This window comes from Ambystoma mexicanum, chromosome 1q (assembly GCF_040938575.1).
Source record: "Ambystoma mexicanum isolate Mex_15411 chromosome 1q, UKY_AmexF1_1, whole genome shotgun sequence".
Classification (NCBI taxonomy): Eukaryota; Metazoa; Chordata; class Amphibia; order Caudata; family Ambystomatidae; genus Ambystoma; species Ambystoma mexicanum.
Genome location: NC_090922.1, coordinates 1,447,579,945 through 1,447,598,772, shown reverse-complemented (window position 1 = coordinate 1,447,598,772; position 18,828 = coordinate 1,447,579,945). Strand labels below are relative to the sequence as shown.

The window sequence follows — 18,828 nt, the reverse complement described above, 5'->3', positions numbered from 1 at the left end:
ATCTACATCAGACTGAGAAGAAGGGTTCAGGTCACTCTACCCTGGAAAACAAGAAAGGGGTCTGCTACCCTGATTGAATTATACAAACTGGGGCTCTTGCTTCATAGGCCAGGAAGGCCGAGAAACCTGCATCCCATGGGAGAGTCATTGGACAAGGGAGTGGAAACATGACCCGGCCACATAGGAGAGAACCATCCTGTCTACTGTTTGTTGTGGGAAGATACCATTTTCATTTGAGTTGCCCTGTCTTTTAACAAGGGAATCTTATGACAGTGGGCATTTAAGGGCGAGGTAAAAAGTCCCCAGATGACGTGCCCAACTGGTGGCACCTGTCAACAGAAGCCGCACTGCACTGAGTGACCCAATATCAACTAATCTGTGGTGACTTCTCTCCATGACCACAAGACATGTCTCAGTGAAGTACCACACCTGTCCCCCGTAGGAAGGGACGGCCACTGATAATTCCCCGACTCCTCTTCAAATCATGGGACACCGTGAGGATAGCTCAGGTGCAACGTACTCGCCTTTAAAGCAAAACGACACAGAGCACGGGTCGCGCATAGAAACCTCTGGGTATTAAGCGTGTTATAAATAACCTATCATATCATATATCATGCCACCTTTCTTTCTAGCACCCAGGTTACAGGAAGAGCAGAGCCACAACACTTGGAATCCTCCTCTTTCACAGGGTATTGTCATATGCCGCCAAGATTGAGCAGTAGGCAGAAAAGGAATGACAACCGGCAGGAGCGACAGGAAGCAAGATTGTTCTTTACGGCACAGGTCGCACAGCAGGAAGTGGTCTAGAGTGTAGAGCGCACCATCTTGGGCAGGGCAGATGTATAAGCAGGAGCAGGAATGTCAAACCGCAACATGCGCCTAGCAGGTAGATGGCTTAGTGAAAGAGTTGCTTGTAGTATATGGGGGGACAGGAACAAGATTGTTTTTTTTTCTTTTTTTTTATGCAAGCTCCTGGGCTGTGGCAAGCACCATGTGGCTCTTTACTTCTGGAGTGGCTGGCTTTCTTGTTTGGGCCCCTTAAAAAAAAAGAAGAAAAATAAGAACAGGAGTGCCACAAGTCTAACACTTTCAGCACTGACCCTAAATAAGAAGGAATAGGAATACAAAATAATGCGTCTTTCTGGAATTCTATACAAAAATTGCTAGACTCATTAAAGGTTTATTTCAGGCACACTTCAGGGGGTGAGTCAATGATTTAGTCTGTTCTTAAACGCCTCAACTCAGCCTTTCATCCTTCTGAGGTTGATAAATGAGTACCAACATAGGTTGGGTGATATTGGGTGTATATTTTTTCTATATAGAGCGCTTAAGCATAAGTGCTATATAATAACACAACGTTGTCATTTGGCGTTGGACGTCTGCTTGCATTCACAGTAATTTGGTAACATGGGCCTATACACACTGATCTTAACGATACATATTGCGATCCATTCTTGTACATCACATTATAGTGATATTGTAACCATATTTTTCGTAGTGTACAATGCTATGTGATGCCACTTCCTGTTTTGTCAACGGGTGAAAGGTCGTGTTCCATCGCCTCCCTCGATATCACGTCGGAGTCAGGTCAAATGACATCACTTCCTGTGATGTCATCAGGGGGGTCAAGGGTCGTGTGATGTCACTTTCGCTACCCCTCGCTTTTTGGTGAAATGACGTCCCTGGGCACAGGTCGCACAGCAGGAAGTGGTCTAGAGTGTAGAAAGCACCATCTTGGGGAGGGCGATGTTTAAGCAGGAGAAGGAATTGTCAACCGGCAACATGCACCTAGCAGGTAGATGGATAGCTCACAACTCACACGCTTTTGGCGGGTGTCACCCGCATTGTTTGTTTGTTTTATCATTTATAATGCGCATCATACCCGGGGGTAACAGAGCGCAGCAGTTACAAGAATAATCAAAGCTTAGTTACAGAGAAAAGAAATAGAATCTACATACAAGTCATTAATTACAAGGGGGTATATACAGATGATACCTATTTACAGGTGTAAGATATAAGAGGGGTATGTGGAAATGATACAGATATTTTACAGAGGCAATATTTATGTACAAATAATACAGGCATCTTGCAGAAGCAGTATATGCCAGGATTAAGGTATTTGTAACTATAGCCGGGTGGGCGGAGAAACGTACAAGTGTTCTGGCAGTGAGTGGGTGGTTGTAGTTATCACAGGGAAGCAGGCCAAGAGGAGCAGGGAAGGGAACCCTCCATGCAGGCGTATGGTACTGTGTCAGTGAGTGGGTGGCTACTTACTGAGCATGAGTTATCATTACTGGTCATTCGATTTCAGCCACATAATGATGTTAGATCTGAAGTTTTGGTAGGTTTGGTCTATTCTCAGTGTGGGAGGCAGGGAGTTCCACAATTTGGCTGCTTTCACAGGAAAGCTATTGCCTCCGATTGCGACCGTTTGGAGCTAGGTACAGAGAGGAGATCTGTTAGCTGATCTAGGTGGTCTCAGGGAGGTCTGTTTATGGAATCTCTCAGCCAGGTAGATAGGGGCAGCATTGTTGAGAGATTTGTGGGTGAGCGGCAAGGTTTTCAGAAGAATTTTGTCATTAGTTGGAAGCCAGTTGTTCTGTCGGCTGCTCTCGGAAATATGATCTCTTTTGGAAATGCCTAATGCCGCTCTAAGGGCATTGTTTTGCAATGTTTGGATTCTTCTTCTGATAGTAGCTTTTGTAGATCCTAAGTAAAGGGCATTGCAATAGTCTAGACGAGACAGGACGAGGGCTCTGGCTAGGATGGTGCAGCTACTGTCAGAAAGAAATGGCTTGCCAGTGTGAATAAGTTTGCACGTTTAGGCCGTGGAGGATGCTAAAGAATTAACCTGTTTGGCAAATGAGAGGTTTGTGTCAAAATAAAAGCCTACTGTTTTTACCACGTGTTCTACTTTAATGCTATTGCCATCGATTATGAATGCAGAGTAGTCAGATCCTTGTCTTTTTTAGGTTAGAGGGGTGCCCAGGATGAGGAGTTCCGTTTTATCATCGTTCAGGCATAGACCATGTGTGGCCATCCATGCCTGGATGATGATATACACTCTATTCACCAATGCCAAATCCTTTTCATAATCCCCTGAAAGCGGGAGGAGCATCTGGGTATCATCTGCATAGTTAGTGTAGGTGATACCGAGATGATCCAGATCATCGAAAAGGGGCTTAGTGAAAATGTTGTAGAGTGTGGGCGAGACGCAAGATCCCTGAGGCACTTGTAAAGAGCAGACTCACGGGAAGCCTCCTGCACGCGCATTCATTTCAATGGGAATTCACCCGCCAAAAACAAAATTGGTTGTTTTCACCCAACTTTGTGACAGAAATGGTTGAGAGCTATGTAGATGGCTTAGTGCAGTATTTGGGGGGACAGGAACAACGGCTTTAGTTTACAACAGCGACAGGCAGCAAGACTGTTCTTTACGGCATAGGTCATACAGCAAGAAGTGGTCTAGAGTGTAGAGAGCACCATCTTGGGGAGGGCCGATGTATAAGCAGGAGAAGGAATTGTCAAACATGCACCTAGCAGGTAGATGGCTTAGTGAAAGAGGTGCTTGGAGCATTTGGGGGCACAGGAACAAAGGCTTTAGTTTACGACAGCACAGAAAGAGACAGGGAGGGTGGCCGCCACATGTGTTGCGACCAGCTTTTGGCATCTGTGTGTGTGCACAGCTTTATCATGCAACGTTACACCCTGGCCATGCTTTTAGAGTATGTGATGAAACAGCCTTGAGGTGCAGCACTTTTCTCAATACTGTACACGTGGAGCTCGCCCTATGAGAACAAACTGCCATTTCAGGTATGAGAATGCAAGTCAGGAGGATAGCTCAGGGGCAGCAAGACAACGCAAAGCAACTGGGTTCGATCCTGGCCGACTGGTTTCTAGAATTAAGTGCATTATAAAAGATGAACTATGTTTCCAATATTTCTGAACTATCCATTGATAATTAAGGCTGTACGTAACGGTGTTCTTTTTTGAAAGCTCTTTTATTTACTAGTGCATTAATCATTACATAGAAGCACATTCCTCTTGCTTCTGTCGATCAACTGAGAGCACGGACATCCTGAGTGCTCAATAACTGCACAGCACCAAACCTCCACTGTAAACTACTGCATTCCTGGATCATTGTTGATTTATGATTCACTGAATGAATCTGTGTCGGCCAGGTTGATCTCTGTTGTTGCCGTCTCCAGAACTGACTCGTCCTCATCTGCTGGAGAAAGAAAACAGTTCGACTGTGTGTAAATCCGTACGTCATTTTGTGATACACTTGAGCACATCTTGCTTTAGGACAAAAACCGCATCCAGAACAGGGCCAGCCATTATATCATTCAAAGAAGACAAAAGCAGCAAAGCACCTATTAAATGTGCCTCTATTTCTGAGAATTTGTAAGAATTCCTAAGAACGGTGCATAATCTAAGCAATATATAGAGGATCAATGTGGTGCCATATTTAGTGTTTGTTTAAGTGACATCTATACACCATAAGAATTGCATCGGAGTACAGATAAGAAGGAAATGGGATGTAAGGAGGAACACAATGTTTGTAGGTGTTGTTTGGCTATTAACCCACTCATGGTCATTTCCACCCATTACTTGTCCCTCCTCGCCCAAAACCCACCCTCCCGCTATCTCCTTGAGCTAGTTAGCTCTATCAAGCAGTAAAATCAAATGGTGTGTTCTATAGAGCCTGCCAATGTTATTTCTAAGCAGTCTTCTGTGAGTAATGGCTTAATTGAATTTGTAAATACACTCCTGGTGTCACAAAAATATCTCAGTGTGTCTTCACCATTTTATTTATACGCAATATGTGCGACCTTTCATATATTCCTTACACCGAGGTCCTGTTAAAAACAAGCATTGGGGAAGCCAACAGTTTTCGGTTGTGTATAAGTATTAGGGACTTGCCAGGCACTGCTTTCATATGCCTAGGTACTAACACCATTTTCCAGCTGTTGCTGTCCGATGGCCATCTAGTATCCCAGGCTCACACAAAGGACCAAACGGTTGACTTTCCCACGGCTTGTTTTCAGGTTTGCAGGCACCACATTGTCCAGCTTTAATTAATAATTAATAGTTTAATATATCACCTACATAGAGGACAATGTTATAGCTGTTTATAGTGACTTTTTTCGAATGCCATATTTTCGAATGCCATTTTCTCGACACCAATTTTGCCGAAATCTTTTATTTCGAATGGTGTTTTAAAATGTTATATTTGAAATGGGGGGTTTCCCCCCAGCCCCCTGTTTTTTTATTGATACTTTTTTTTTGTAACCAAACAAAAATAAAACATAAAATAAAAAAAATAACCATTCGAAAAAATACATTTCTGCATTTTGTTTTCGAGAAAATGGCATTTCGAAAATATGCTTTTTGAAATATTTACTCGATACCTGTTATAGCATATCACTTCTACATCAATGCTTCAGCACCAGGGTCTGTTTGCATATATTTATAAAAACGATTGGCAGAAAGGAGACCACTCTTCCTGTACGCCCAGGTCTCTCTAATAGGGCAAACAAAACTACTTGGGTTGCATTGGTTGGAAGGCCCCCATACAACATCCTACACATGATAAAGACTGGGAGCATAAAGCCAATCCGCTCAACTCCCAATTCTCTACAGTCACAGCAGAATGCATGCCCTCCTGCTTCTCTGAAAACCCCTGAAAGGAAAGAGGTATTTGGAAATTAGTTTAAAGGTATGGCCTGTATACATGCCCCTAGACTGCTGGAAAATATTTTGTCATGGGGTCAGTGTTGGTGGAAAGTAGTGTGTGGTTCCACAGATTTTTAATGTAATCTCAGCTGGGTTTTGAAATGTTTTTTTGTTTGTTTATTTGTTCATGGTTTGTCATAAACCTTTACAAAATATACACAAAATGGAAAGATTAAAACACAAAAAGAAAAATGAACCATTAAAATTTCACACAATCACAGCATATAGACAATGAAACAGATATCCAAAAACAGAGAATGTCTAACTTAAATCACATACTGTTTTATAAAAGGAAATTACACGAATAAACAACGTCAGTGAACATCCATTTCTAATTCTATACCATATATAATTAGGATCATTGCTAAAACTATTGTCAAATAAGTCTGCAAAATATTCAGTTCTTTGTTTGACCAAATCAGGACATTTCAGCATAATATGTTCTAGAGTCTCGCCTGTTTCACACACCTTACAGAAACGACACCATTTCTTTCTCTCCAACGGATTCCTTATATTTAAAATACAATTGGTATGCATGACATTAAGGGGGTAATTCATAGAATTCAGCGCACAAGTGGCGCACGCGGCTGGCACACAGTGTGCGCGTGCGAATCCCTGCGCCAGCCGCGTGCGCTAAAATCCATTTCTGCGCACAGCGTACTCATGGATTCCAGCCACCAAAACCAGCCATGGCGCACAGTGGCGCAGCGACCCTGCAGCAGCGCCAGTTACGCCCCCAAGAACGCCTCTCACGCAGGGAAAAGCCATCAATGTACCCAATCCAGCGCAAAGGGCTGCGCTAACCCTGTACCAGCACAGCAAGCGGGCTACGTGTATCACTGGGGTGTGCGGGAAGTACCTCACGCGATTGGCCCCGTGCGAGCAGGGTACGCGTATTTCAGGGGTGCGCGGGAAGTTCCACACGCGATTTCCGCAGGGTACGCGTATCTCAGGGGTGCGCGGGAAGTGCCACACGCGATTTCAGCAGGGTACGTGTATTTCAGGGGTGCGCGGGAATTTCCACACGCGATTGGGCCCGTGCGAGCAGGGTACGCGTATCTCTGGGGTGCGCGGGAAGTGCCACACGCGATTTCAGCAGGGTACGTGTATTTCAGGGGTGCGCGGGAATTTCCACATGCGATTGGGGGTACGCGTATCTCAGGGGTGCGCGGGAAGTGCCACACGCGATTTCAGCAGGGTACGTGTATTTCAGGGGTGCGCGGGAAATTCCACACGCGATTTCATCATGGTACGTGTATTTTGGGGTGCGGGGGAAGTTTCACACGCGACATCAGCAGGGCACGTGTATTTCAGGGGTGCGCGGGAAGTTCCACACGCGATCTCATCAGGGTACGTGTATTTCGTGGTGCGGGGGAAGTTTCACACGCGAAATCAGCAGGGTACGTGTATTCCAGGGGTGCACGGGAAGTTCCACACGCGATTCCATCAGGGTACGTGTATTCCAGGGGTGCACGGGAAGTTCCACACGCGATTGGGCCCGTGCGAGCAGGGTATGCGCATTTCAGGGGTGCGCGGGAAGTTCCACACGCGATTCCATCAGGGTACGTGTATTACAGGGGTGCGCGGGGAGCACCACACGTGAATTGCACGTGTGGGTCCTCCCAGGTGTTCCCTCTACACCCTTCACTGCCCCTGCAGGTGGCTCACACCACAGGGGCCTACCCTAAACATGTCCTGCAGGCACACCATCCACCATGGCCATGACCCCCAGCCAACCCACATGTCAACTTGCACTACTGCCCACCAACGCATGTCCCCCTGCACCCCCAGTCACCAGGGTACCCTCCACCAGGCCCCCACCCATGTCTCCCACTACCCCCACCCACCAGCAGTGCAGGGGCACCCACCACCAGGCCCCCACCCATGTCTCCCAGCACCCCCACCCCACCAGCACCAGGGGTACCCACCACCAGGCCCCCACCCATGTCTCCCAGCACCCCCACCCCCCAGCAGTGCAGGGGCAGCCTCCATCAGGCCCCCACCCATGTCCAACTCATGTCTCCCACCACCCCCACCCCCCAGCACTGTGGGGTACCTGCCAGCAGGCCCCCACCCATTTCCAACTCATGTTCCCCACCACCCCCACCCACCAGCACTGTGGGGCACCCACCACCAGGCCCCCACCCATGTCTCCCAGCACCCCCACCCCCCAGCAGTGCAGGGGCAGCCTCCACCAGGCCCCCACCCATGTCTCCCAGTACCCCCACCCCCCGGCCACCAGGGGCAGCCTCCACCAGGCCCCCACCCATGTCTCCCACCACCCCCACCCCCCAGCCACCAGGGGCAGCCACCACCAGGCCCCCACGCATGTCTCCCAGCACCCCCACCCCCCAGCCACCAGGGGCACCCACCACCAGGCCCCCACCCATGTCTCCCAGCACCCCCACCCCCCAGCAGTGTAAGGGCAGCCTCCACCAGGCCCCCACCCATGTCCAACTCATGTCTCCCACCACCCCCACCCGCAAGCACTGTGGGGCACCTGCCAGCAGGCCCCCACCCATGCCCAACTCATGTTCCCCACCACCCCCACCCACCAGCACTGCGGGGCACCCACCACCAGGCCCCCACCCATGTCTCCCAGCACCCCCACCCCCCAGCAGTGCAGGGGCAGCCTCCACCAGGCCCCCACCCATGTCCAACTCATGTCTTCCACCACCCCCACCCCCCAGCACTGTGGGGCACCTGCCAGCAGGCCCCCACCCATGTCCAACTCATGTTCCCCACCATCCCCACCCCCCAGCACTGTGGGGCACCTGCCAGCAGGCCCCCACCCATGTCTCCCAGCACCCCCACTCCCCAGCCACCAGGGGCAGCCTCCACCAGGCCCCCACCCATGTCTGCCACCACCCCCACCCCCCCAGCAGTGCAGGGGCAGCCTCCACCAGGCCCCCACTCATGTCTCCCACCACCCCCCCCCCAGTCACCAGGGGCAGCCTCCACCAGGCCCCCACCCATGTCTCCCAGCACCCCCAACCCCCAGCCACCAGGGGCACCCACCACCAGGCCCCCACCCATGTCTCCCACCACCCCCACCCCCCAGCAGTGCAGGGGCAGCCTCCACCAGGCCCCCACCCATGTCTCCCACCACCCCCACCCCCCCACCAGTGCAGGGGCACCTGCCAGCAGGCCCCCACCAATGTCCAACTCATGTTCCCCACCACCCCCACCACTGTGGGGCACCTGCCAGCAGGCCCCCAACCATGTCCAACTCATGTTCCCCACCACCCCCACCCCCCAGCACTGTGGGGCACCTGCCAGCAGGCCCCCACCCATGTCCAACTCATGTTCCCCACCACCCCCACCCCCCAGCACTAAGGGGCACCTGCCAGCAGGCCCTCACCCATGTCCAACTCATGTTCCCCAGCACCCCCACCCCCCAGCACTGTGGGGCACCTGCCAGCAGGCCCCCACCCATGTCCAACTCATGTTCCCCACCACCCCCACCCCCCAGCACTGTGGGGCACCTGCCAGCAGGCCCCCACCCATGTGCAACTCATGTTCCCCAGCCAACATGTCATCACAATTTAGATCCCTGGTCCCTATGGTCAGCCTCCAAATGCAAAACACCCACCCGAGTATTGCATCCACCCACTCATAATTTGCAATTACATCACAGAACACCAATTGCAAGTTCCGAAACAAACACATTTCGCTCACATACACCCAATGGGTGTCAGTGAATCTCAAAACACATATCATGAAATGCATGAAACCAATGAGATACCACACATTGAAGTTCACCAAAAAAATATATGTATTAAAGATAACATAAATAGAATAAAAAATGAAGAAACAGAAATGTGAATGTACAAAAATTAAAAGAAGCATGTCCGTGAAAAAAAGCAAAACCAAAAATAAAATTCCAAAGTAATGTTGTCCAAAGTCAATGTCCACAAAACAAAATCCAATGGGAAATAAAAAAGAAAGCCATTGCTCCATGGTTAAAAAGTGAAAAAAAAAATACAATCCAACAGTGAACTATGTACATGGGAACAAGCCAGGGTCCATTATCCCAACAAAAGAAAGGAAACCTATCTAACTACACTAACTAATAAAATAAACTATATACAAATATGTGGCCAATGTCCGAAAGGTCCAAATAAAATCAAAACAAAAATGAACCCTAACACTACCTACATAACTATGTACAAGGGCAGCGGGCTAGTTTCACGGCTCACTTGTGGATGTCCCGGGCCAGGGCATCATCGAACTCCTCCTCAATGTCCCGGAGGCGGTCCTCCTCCATGGCCCCGAGCGTCCGCAGGGCCGTCGATGTCTCCACCTCCAAACCCCTGCGGATTGCCTCGAGGCACTCGGCCCGCCTCAGGGCCCTCCGCATGGAGTTCTCCGCCTTGACCATTGTGAGCCGTGCCTCTTCCGCCCGCTGCCGCTCCGCATCTATGGCGTGGCCCAACCGCTGCCACACGGAAGACACTCTCTGTCCTGGGTCCTCCTGCCCTCAGGCCGATGCCTGCCCCTCCGATGTTGAAGGCCCCGAGCCTTCATGGCTCCCACCACGATGCTGCTGCTGCTGTGCCTCTGCCCGTGCACTGCCTCCTGCTGCCTGCACATCCTCCGCTGGCTGGGGTGCAGTCGTAGATGTAGCCACCCCTGCTGGACGTCCGACTCCCGACTGTGGCAGGGATGCCTCCTCCACCAGCCTGGCCGCACCGTCAGAGGCAGCTCCACAGGGCACCCAGGTGACTGATGGGTGGGAAGATGGCACAGAGGACGACTGGCGCGTAGGGGGTCCAGTTGAGGAGGGGGTCGTAGAAGCCCCATCAGACGGAGGAATCCGGCCTGGGTGACCTGTCCCAGCAGGCTGACGTGGTCTACGAGCCATTCGAGATGACGTGCAGTCTTCTCATGAAAAGACTGCAGGTCACCTCGCATGGCCTGTTGACGCAACGCCACACCAGCTAGGACAGGCTCAACCCGGACCTGGATAGCCACGTCCGCAGGCAGAGGAAGGCCAGTTGACGTGAGCTCATCCCCTGCGTGAAAAAGGGTCTGGACGTAGGCATCCCTGCTGGTGCAAGATGATGCAGGGACAGGATCAGGGACAGGATTGCACACAGGCACCTCCGCGGCGGCCTGTGCTGCCTCCTGTCCGTGGTCCTGCACTGCACCACTAGCACCAGTGGGATCCCCACCCCCAGACCCCGTCTCTGGTGCTTGCACGGCCTCCTCCTCCACCAAACCCCCCACCAACCTGGATGACTCCGTGCCATCTTCCCCTGTTGGGCCCTGTGGGGTCCCAGCTGCCCCTTCTGCTGCCGAGGAGTCCAACTCCAACCTCCGCCTCTTGGACCTCCCCCCGGCAGCTGTGGCCTGGGACGCGGCACCGGACTCCTCACTCCCTGACGAGATCACAACATGGGAGGGGAGCCGGGCCTTGCGTCTCCGGCTGGCGGTGGGATCCCCGCCGCTGTGCTCCACAGCACCTTCTCCGCCCTCTTCATCAGTTGATGCTGCAGACAGGGAGAAACAAAACACAGGCATCAGGGCACTGTACAATGGACACATACACACATGACAGTTGTACATGAGTGGCATTGGCAAACCTCAGACATGTCATCACAATCCCCAACACACATGTCATTACAACTCGCACACATGAGCCATACCAAAGCCATATCGCAACTGCCACCACCATCCATATACATACAACAGCATGAGCAGCCAAAGGTGAGCCAGACATCACATGCAACACAGGAAGTGCACCACACATGTACACACACCACCACACTTGCATGCATGTGTAAACCTCTGCCAAGTGTCGCAGTGTTCAGACGGGCATCCATGTCACATCTGCCAATCAGGCTTCCACATACCGCTGTCACATGCATCCATGTTGCATCACTGTTGCACCCTTGTCAAATACACACACATGCACATGTACACAGTGCTGATACATGCAGCCAAAAACAACATACATGCGTGACATCACGGACATGTCTACTTACATACACATTCATCCAAACATGTGTGCCCACACAACTGCATTTGGCATGCAAGCCTACACACACAAGCACCATCCATGTCTCACACATTCCAGCCCTCGCATGTGTTAGCCCCACAGCCCTGTACACCCCCACCCATACTCGACCCCATACAAACAGATGTGCAACATGCACACTACTGAATAATCACCACACGCACTGCTCACAATCAGGATGCATGTACACTCACCGCTCGACTCCAGACGGGTCTGCCTCTCAAGGACCTGGACGTGGAGCGCTGGGGATATGCGTTCCAGGACCCTCATCTGTTCTTCCGACAAGTGGCCCCGGCGCCCCTTGGCATCCGCTGCCTTCAAGAGGCGCCGGGCCTTGTTCAGGGTCCTGGACCTGAAGTCCTCCCAGCGCTTCTTGACATGTTGTAAGTCGCGGACTGCCACCCCCTCCGCGTTGATGGCAGTCACAATGTCAGTCCAGATCCGAATCCGTCCTTCCTTGTCGGCGCGGGAACTTCCGAAGAGGGCATCATACTGCCCCAGGACTTGCTCCACCAGGACACCAACTTCGGTGGCACTGAAGCTGGTGCCCCTCTGCCCGGGGGTTGTCAGTGGTCTCAGATGGTGTTTGCCCCGACATGACAACCCCAGAGGCAGGAGTGGGTGGGCAACTGGGTCCTGGGGCTGGGCTGTGGAGCGATGGAATCCCAGTCGGGAGTCTTCGGTTCCAGCAGGGGTGGTCACAGCAACAGCACCCCTGGCTGATGTGCAGGCAGCAAATGGCAGGGCACGTGGGCAGCAGGCAGTCAGGCAGCAGCAGATGGCAGGTGGGAGCGTGCTCAGGGCTCTGGGGGGCAGTAGTTCGGCCTTCTGGGCAGGAGCGTGGTCTTCCGTGTGCTTACGTGTGGCCAGCTTGATACGGAGTGATTTGGCACGTGAAAAATCTGCACGTCAGCGTGTAATTCGAGGAAAGGCCCTTAGCGCGTAAGCGCGTCTGCACGCATACGCATTTTCATTGGACAGAAGGCCCCTCAAGCGCAAGCGCCCCTGTGACGTGACGCGTACAGACGTGCATGAGCATTTCAGCGCGCGTGAAAAACTGCACGTCCACGTGTAATACGAGGAAAGGGCCCATGCGCGTAAGCGCACGTGGAAAACTGCACGTCCGCGTGCAATACGAGGAAAGGGCCCATGCACGTAAGCGCGCGTGATAAACTGCACGTCCGCGTGTAATACGAGGAAAGGGCCCATGCGTGTAAGTGACGTGACGCGCGTGCGTTTCCCTCAGCACGGGTTAAAGGTGAGCGGGCCCAGCAGTTCGCTGCACGTGCCTTTCGTGGAGACCGACGTGTGTTGCTGCTTCCTGTTGTTTCGCGCGCCATCACAACTTCACAGCTATCAAGGACGTATCTCTTCTTTTGGCGGGGGTATTGGCTACGCATGTTTTTCTGCATCGCGCTAGTCAGGTGGTGAGTCGCACACGCTCTTTTTCCCACTGCGGGTGCCCCTGTGTATCGCACCCATTTTCGATGTCATAGTAGCCTGCGTGTCCCACGCGTACGCGTTATTCGTGTTACTGGGTGCCACCGCGTACTGCGGGAGGTTGAATCCACGCACGTAGGCTGCAGGGTTGCGTGCACGGTTTTGCTGCAGTTTTGGGGTGCCTGAGCGTTGGGTGACCCATCACCGGGGTCACATACAGCCTTGCAGGTGCAGGGGGGCTGTTAACATCTTGCTTCCCACCCCCTTCACCCCAATTGCCCAGGTCAATTGTGGTGTACACCTCCCATTGGCACCACTCCATCTGTGCCAGCACTACTACATCTGTGCCATGGTTGGGAGGCCACCAAAGGTGAGGGGCGCCTCAGCTGGGCGTACTCCTCGTGGCGAGCGTGGTCGGGGACGTGGCCGTGGTGACCAGGGAGTAGGGGGACTCCAGGGTGTCCAGGGCAGCCACAGAGGGGGAAGAGGCAGGGGTGCGCCACTTGAGCACAATGTTGTGCCATGTGTCGGTGCAGCCATGCCACCACCCCCTGTGGTTCCGGGGGATGCAGCTCCTGCATCTGGCACTGGCACCCATATGACCCGGCAGTCCGTTCCATCGACTGCCACGGGCCCAAGGGTAGTGGTAGCTGCAGGTGCAGCTGTGGACACCGCCACCCAGGCTCAGGGTCTGCCAGCGCAGGCTGCGTTGGCACTTGAAGAGCCCTTGGTAGATCTCCAACAGGCCAGAGGGGAAACCATAGGGGCAGGCCGGGCTGCTCAGACCAAGACACGTGTCCCTGGGGCAGTCATGTCATCTGCTGCCCCGAACAGCCGGGTGTTGGCAAGTGCAGGGGCAGATGCACCCAACAGCACCCCGGTTGTGAGTCTGCCAACCAGGACCGTTGCGGTCAATGACCCTGCCACAGCTGATGTTGCTGCGCAGGGTCCATTAGTGGGCACCCAGCTGCCACTGACACAAGTCAGGCCTTTGGTCATCCCTCCACCTGCCACTCCCTTGGCTCAATCCACCGAACCCACTGGCCATACTGGTCAGGGTGGCATTAGCCAGCCAGGGTCTGCGCCACAGTCCAAGAGAAGGAAGGTTGCACCTGCAGCACAGGCTGGGACCCCACACACAGCCACGACCTCCTGCACATCGAGGAAGAAGCCTTTCTGTAAGCAGGAACTGGACTTCCTCGTGGACTACGTGCGGGGCCACAGCCGTGACATGCTAGTGGTTGCCAATAGTCAGACTACGGCTGCCCAACGTGACACCCACTGGAAGCATGTTGCGGAACATGTCAGTTCATTCGGCCATGAGGTGTGCACGGCGCAGGAGTGCAAAAAGCGTTGGAATGACATCAAGCGCAGCACTAAGGCCAAGCGTGCCTCAAATTACAACTTGACTCTGGTGACTGGCGGTGGGCCTGCACCAGAGGAGGAAGAACTCACTCCGCATGAGGCTCTCGTTGCAGAGTTCATACCACCTGAATTGGTCAAAGGAGTGGGAGAGATGCTGGACTTTGATGCCCAGTCCGGTGAGTGTTGATGCGTGTTTGTTGAGGACGTGTGTGTTTCACTTGTGGGATGTGTTGTGCATGATTGCTGCTACATGTGACGTGTACATGGTTCTGATGTGTAAGTAATGCAATGCTACCGTCATGCATGTCTCCTCTGCCTGCATGCGGGACTCCATGTGGGCATGCTCCCTTGCCCCTCCTCCGCCACTCTGCACTCCAGTTCCACCTTTGCACTGGTCTGCTTCAATCTTGCCAATGTGTAGTTTCTTGTTCATGTGTCCTGTGTAGATGCTAACTTCCAGCGTAGAAACTGCCAGACATATGCGGTGTGGTACAGCCTTAGTACTCGATGCAGGGTATCTCACTTGTACTGTGCATGGGTCAGATGTCCCGCAGGGACATGAGTGCCCATTCATGCTTCATGTGCATTGCACGCATGCCCCTATGTGTCCTTGACTGGATAATCACTGTAATATGAGTCCTTGGTTACATACATTGCCTGCCATCTCATCGGCCTCCCCATGTCAACTGTGGCTCAGTCCTGCGTTGCACACATGTTTAGGCCCTGACAATCTGTGTGGCTCACAGGCCTCAGCCTGTTCAATGGCCAATGACTCTGTCCAACTCTTGTGTCTTCTTCACACGTGGGCGGCCTCCGGAGTTTTCATCATGTGTCCTGCCCACTGTCCCAGCATCATTTGCAGTGTTGTAATTTGTAATTTGAATCACATTAAGCTGTTGATGCCAGTCAACACTGCCTGTCAATACACAGGTGTATGGTCAGCCTTTTGATACCATGCTAGGCATCCCTGCTTTGGTACTGGGGTGGAGGGGTGCTTGGCTTCTAGACATGGTACACATTGAATGCACAATGCACGTGATGTCTGAATTTGACATTGCACTGCCTTCACATTTCCTGGCACACACCATGTAGTGCTTGTACATGGCGTACACATTTTCTGCACTGCATAGTCCCACTTCCATGGAAACTGCCACCTTTCAACGGGTCTGATCACAGAAGCTATTCAAAGTAGACCCAGCATGCATGCCAGGTCATATGTTGTGTGTCACATGTCTGCCGGATGCCTTTGCTGTCGGTGTGTGTGTGTGTGTCGTGTGGTTCTGACATGTGTATTGACCTTTTTCTCTCTATTTTTCAGGTGATGACGCAATGGAGGCGGAGGATGGTGTTGTCATGCCAGACACAGGGTTGGTAACACCACATCAACCCGGCACTAGTGGGGGTCGTGGGGTGGTAGGCCACGAAAACCCCCAAGTGCTGCAGTCCATCTTGTCTCTGGCTGCCTATGAGTCCAGCCTTGATGACGACTCTGACGTCCATGTTGAGTTGGATGAGCATCAAGTCCATGTGTCAGGGGTGAGTGATTCTGATGTGGACACTCCTCTGTCTGCGACACCTGCACTGAGGGATCAGACAGTCTTGGTTACTCCGCCCGTGGTGGATCGGGACGCAGGGTCACCCTCCACACCAGTCACTGATGTGCCTGGGACATCACGTCGACGGGGGCATGTAGTTGTGCAGCCGCAGGCGGTGCCAACACAGCGAGGACCCCCGGTCCTTGGGTCCCGCAGGGGTCAAGCCCGGCAACGCGGTCGCCGCGCGCAACCGCTGTATACTGAGTGGGAGCAAGACATGACTGCCAATTCCGAACGGCAGGGGGCAGCAATGGAGAACATCGCTGAGAGCATGGAGCATGTGGCCCGATCTGTGCTCCCCCTGCTAGGCAGGTGCTTCTCCAGCAGCAGGCGGCACGGTCCATGGCCCGCTCGCTCAGGCTGGGCATGGCGGCCTCAGACAGGGCACGCCAGGCTGAAATGTCGTCTCTGCGTCAAGCAATTGCTGCTCACGCAGAGGCGCACATGGATGCCCTGAGGGAGGAGTATGCTTCGCTCAGATCCACTCTGGGTGTCCTTATGATGTCCCAGAGGCAGCAGGCAGAGGAGAGGTTTGCACAGCTTGAGCGTACCATCTCGGCTGAGCTAAAGGCTTGCCGGGAGGTGCAGCGGTTGTCCAGCCAGGCCTTGCAGGAGGAACTCTGTGTTACACGTGCTACCTTGCAAGAGGAAGCATGTGTATCACGTGAGGTTCTGCATGCAGACCTACATCACATCGCCACACAGAACCAAGCTCACCCGTCCGGCAGACTTGCTGCCGACGAGGGGCAAACTGCGGCTAGGCGTGGCCAGGCTACTGTGCCACGTCGTACTTTCCAGGATGAGCCAGACTCGGACGACCATCTATTTCCCACATAGGTCGTGCTGTGCAGGCGTTGAGACCATGGAGGATTTTTTTTTTGGCTCAGCATCATCGCATGTGGATGTTGAGCAGCACCCTGTACCTCCCCCCTCCTGGGTGCCTCCCCTCCCCACCGGGTCGTATGTGGCCATTTTTGATTTTTCTTTTAGTTTAGTTAGTTAAGTTTCTGTTTGATAGTTAGTTTAAATAGGTAATGTAGGTTTTCCATAGTTAGTGTAATTAGTTAATAGTTGAGTTAGTTTAAAATTGCTCGTCTTTTGTGCTTTCATGTGACGGTGCGGTGCTTTGTGGCTTTTGAAGGCATCCACTGCCTGTTCCAGCTGGGCCCTTCATGGTTGTCTTGTGTATGTGTTTGCTGCTTGGGGTCCTTGACTCACATATGCCACTCCTGCCTCCCTCATCCATGGGCTCGCAAGGATGGTTCGGTGTTACAGAATATTACACAAGGGCTTTGGACTGTCATATCTGTGGCATGTCTGGTGCTGTGTGACTTGTGTTGACACCCCTAGTGGGGATGATTTAGGTGTCATTGTCCACTGTTCAGCTTTTGCTAGATGGGGTGTGTCATGATTAATGTGGACATTGATTGCTATGCATTGTGTAGTATGTTTCATATCTTTCCTGTACACGTGCTTGTTGCAATTCATGCTGTAGATAGTGTTCCACACTTTGGAGGTGAAAGACGGACTGATGGTGTGATTTGTGATGTGACTCTCTGACATGGTCAAGTAATGAGATGCCTGATGAGACACACACAGATGACTTTGAAGCATTAATCATGTGTTTCATGCCCTTTCTGCAGGGGGATGAGCCTCCAGAGCACCTTTGCCAGCAGACATGGCCCATTGGACGACGGAATTCTGGACCCGTTTGTTGGTGCCCACATGCACATGTGTGCACAGGCAGAGGCACAGTGATTGCAGACCCACATCCTAGAACTGCTGACATGTTCCAAGGAACTCCAGGCAAGGTGAGCATCACAGGGGGGCCACGGCACAGCAAAGCTTGCACCAGGCGAGTTGCACATGCAGGCTTAGTCACAGCACTGAGGGTGAGCTTAGACAAATATTGGTGTTGAAGCACACAATGCAGCTCAGATGTGTTTGTGGACTGATGGCTGTTGATAGTAGGGTTGTCTGGGACACATGAAGGGGCAGTGGCACATAACCTCCGGTACACCAAGGTCCATTGAGGCACTTGTATCAACCATGTAGCCTTCCGAGACATGGAAAGGGGCAGCTCACAGGGACATACAGCAAGGGACATACTCGGGTGCAGTGCATGTCTTTTCCACATACTTCATGATAAATGCACTGCCAACTTTGTTTCGGTCATGATGGTACGCAACTTGCTCTGTAGTCATGGCTTGCTATATGGGTCTGTCTGCTTACCCAGGGAACATTGCATGTTGTGTGAATTGTGACACATTGGTGTTCCATTTGCCATGCACCCACCAGCGGCTGACTTACTGCATTGACTGTGTATGACCCGTCACAGGGGTGATGTTATATATGGGTATGAAGCATCAAGCACAGATTGTCTGTTTGTAGAGTAGTTTGTTGCTATGGGGCATGTTTGGTGTTGTGTTTTTGTGTAATTGGCACGTACAGGTTGTTGACTGTGGCTCTCTTTGCAGCATTGCAGTGCTCCTGTAACCGGACCTGAGAGTGCGCAGGCAGGAGGCCAGCACTCAAAACCAGAGCTAAGTGTCTTGTTGTTTTTCTTACGAACTGCTCTGCATAGGCTTGCTGGGGAGTGTACTGATGCATGGATGTATGTGTGGTTCAATTTGGTATGTTTTTTCTCCCTAATCACCCGTGATCCTATGCAAT

At 52.3% G+C, this 18,828-nt stretch overlaps 1 protein-coding gene across 2 annotated transcripts in view; it reads right to left on the bottom strand.

Moving 5' to 3' along the window:
* Window positions 1–3,991: 3,991 nt before the first annotated feature.
* ARMH1 (armadillo like helical domain containing 1) overlaps window positions 3,992–18,828 on the bottom strand; it is a 743,351-nt gene continuing 728,514 nt past the window's right edge. The window contains exon 12 of one of the 2 annotated variants that reach the window (XM_069642333.1): window positions 3,992–4,225. In XM_069642333.1, coding sequence (XP_069498434.1) covers window positions 4,149–4,225 — 77 coding nt within the window. In that variant the 3' untranslated portion in view covers window positions 3,992–4,148. Of the gene's footprint in view, window positions 4,229–18,828 lie in introns of both variants that reach the window. The other variant, XM_069642332.1, reaches the window with a different exon arrangement.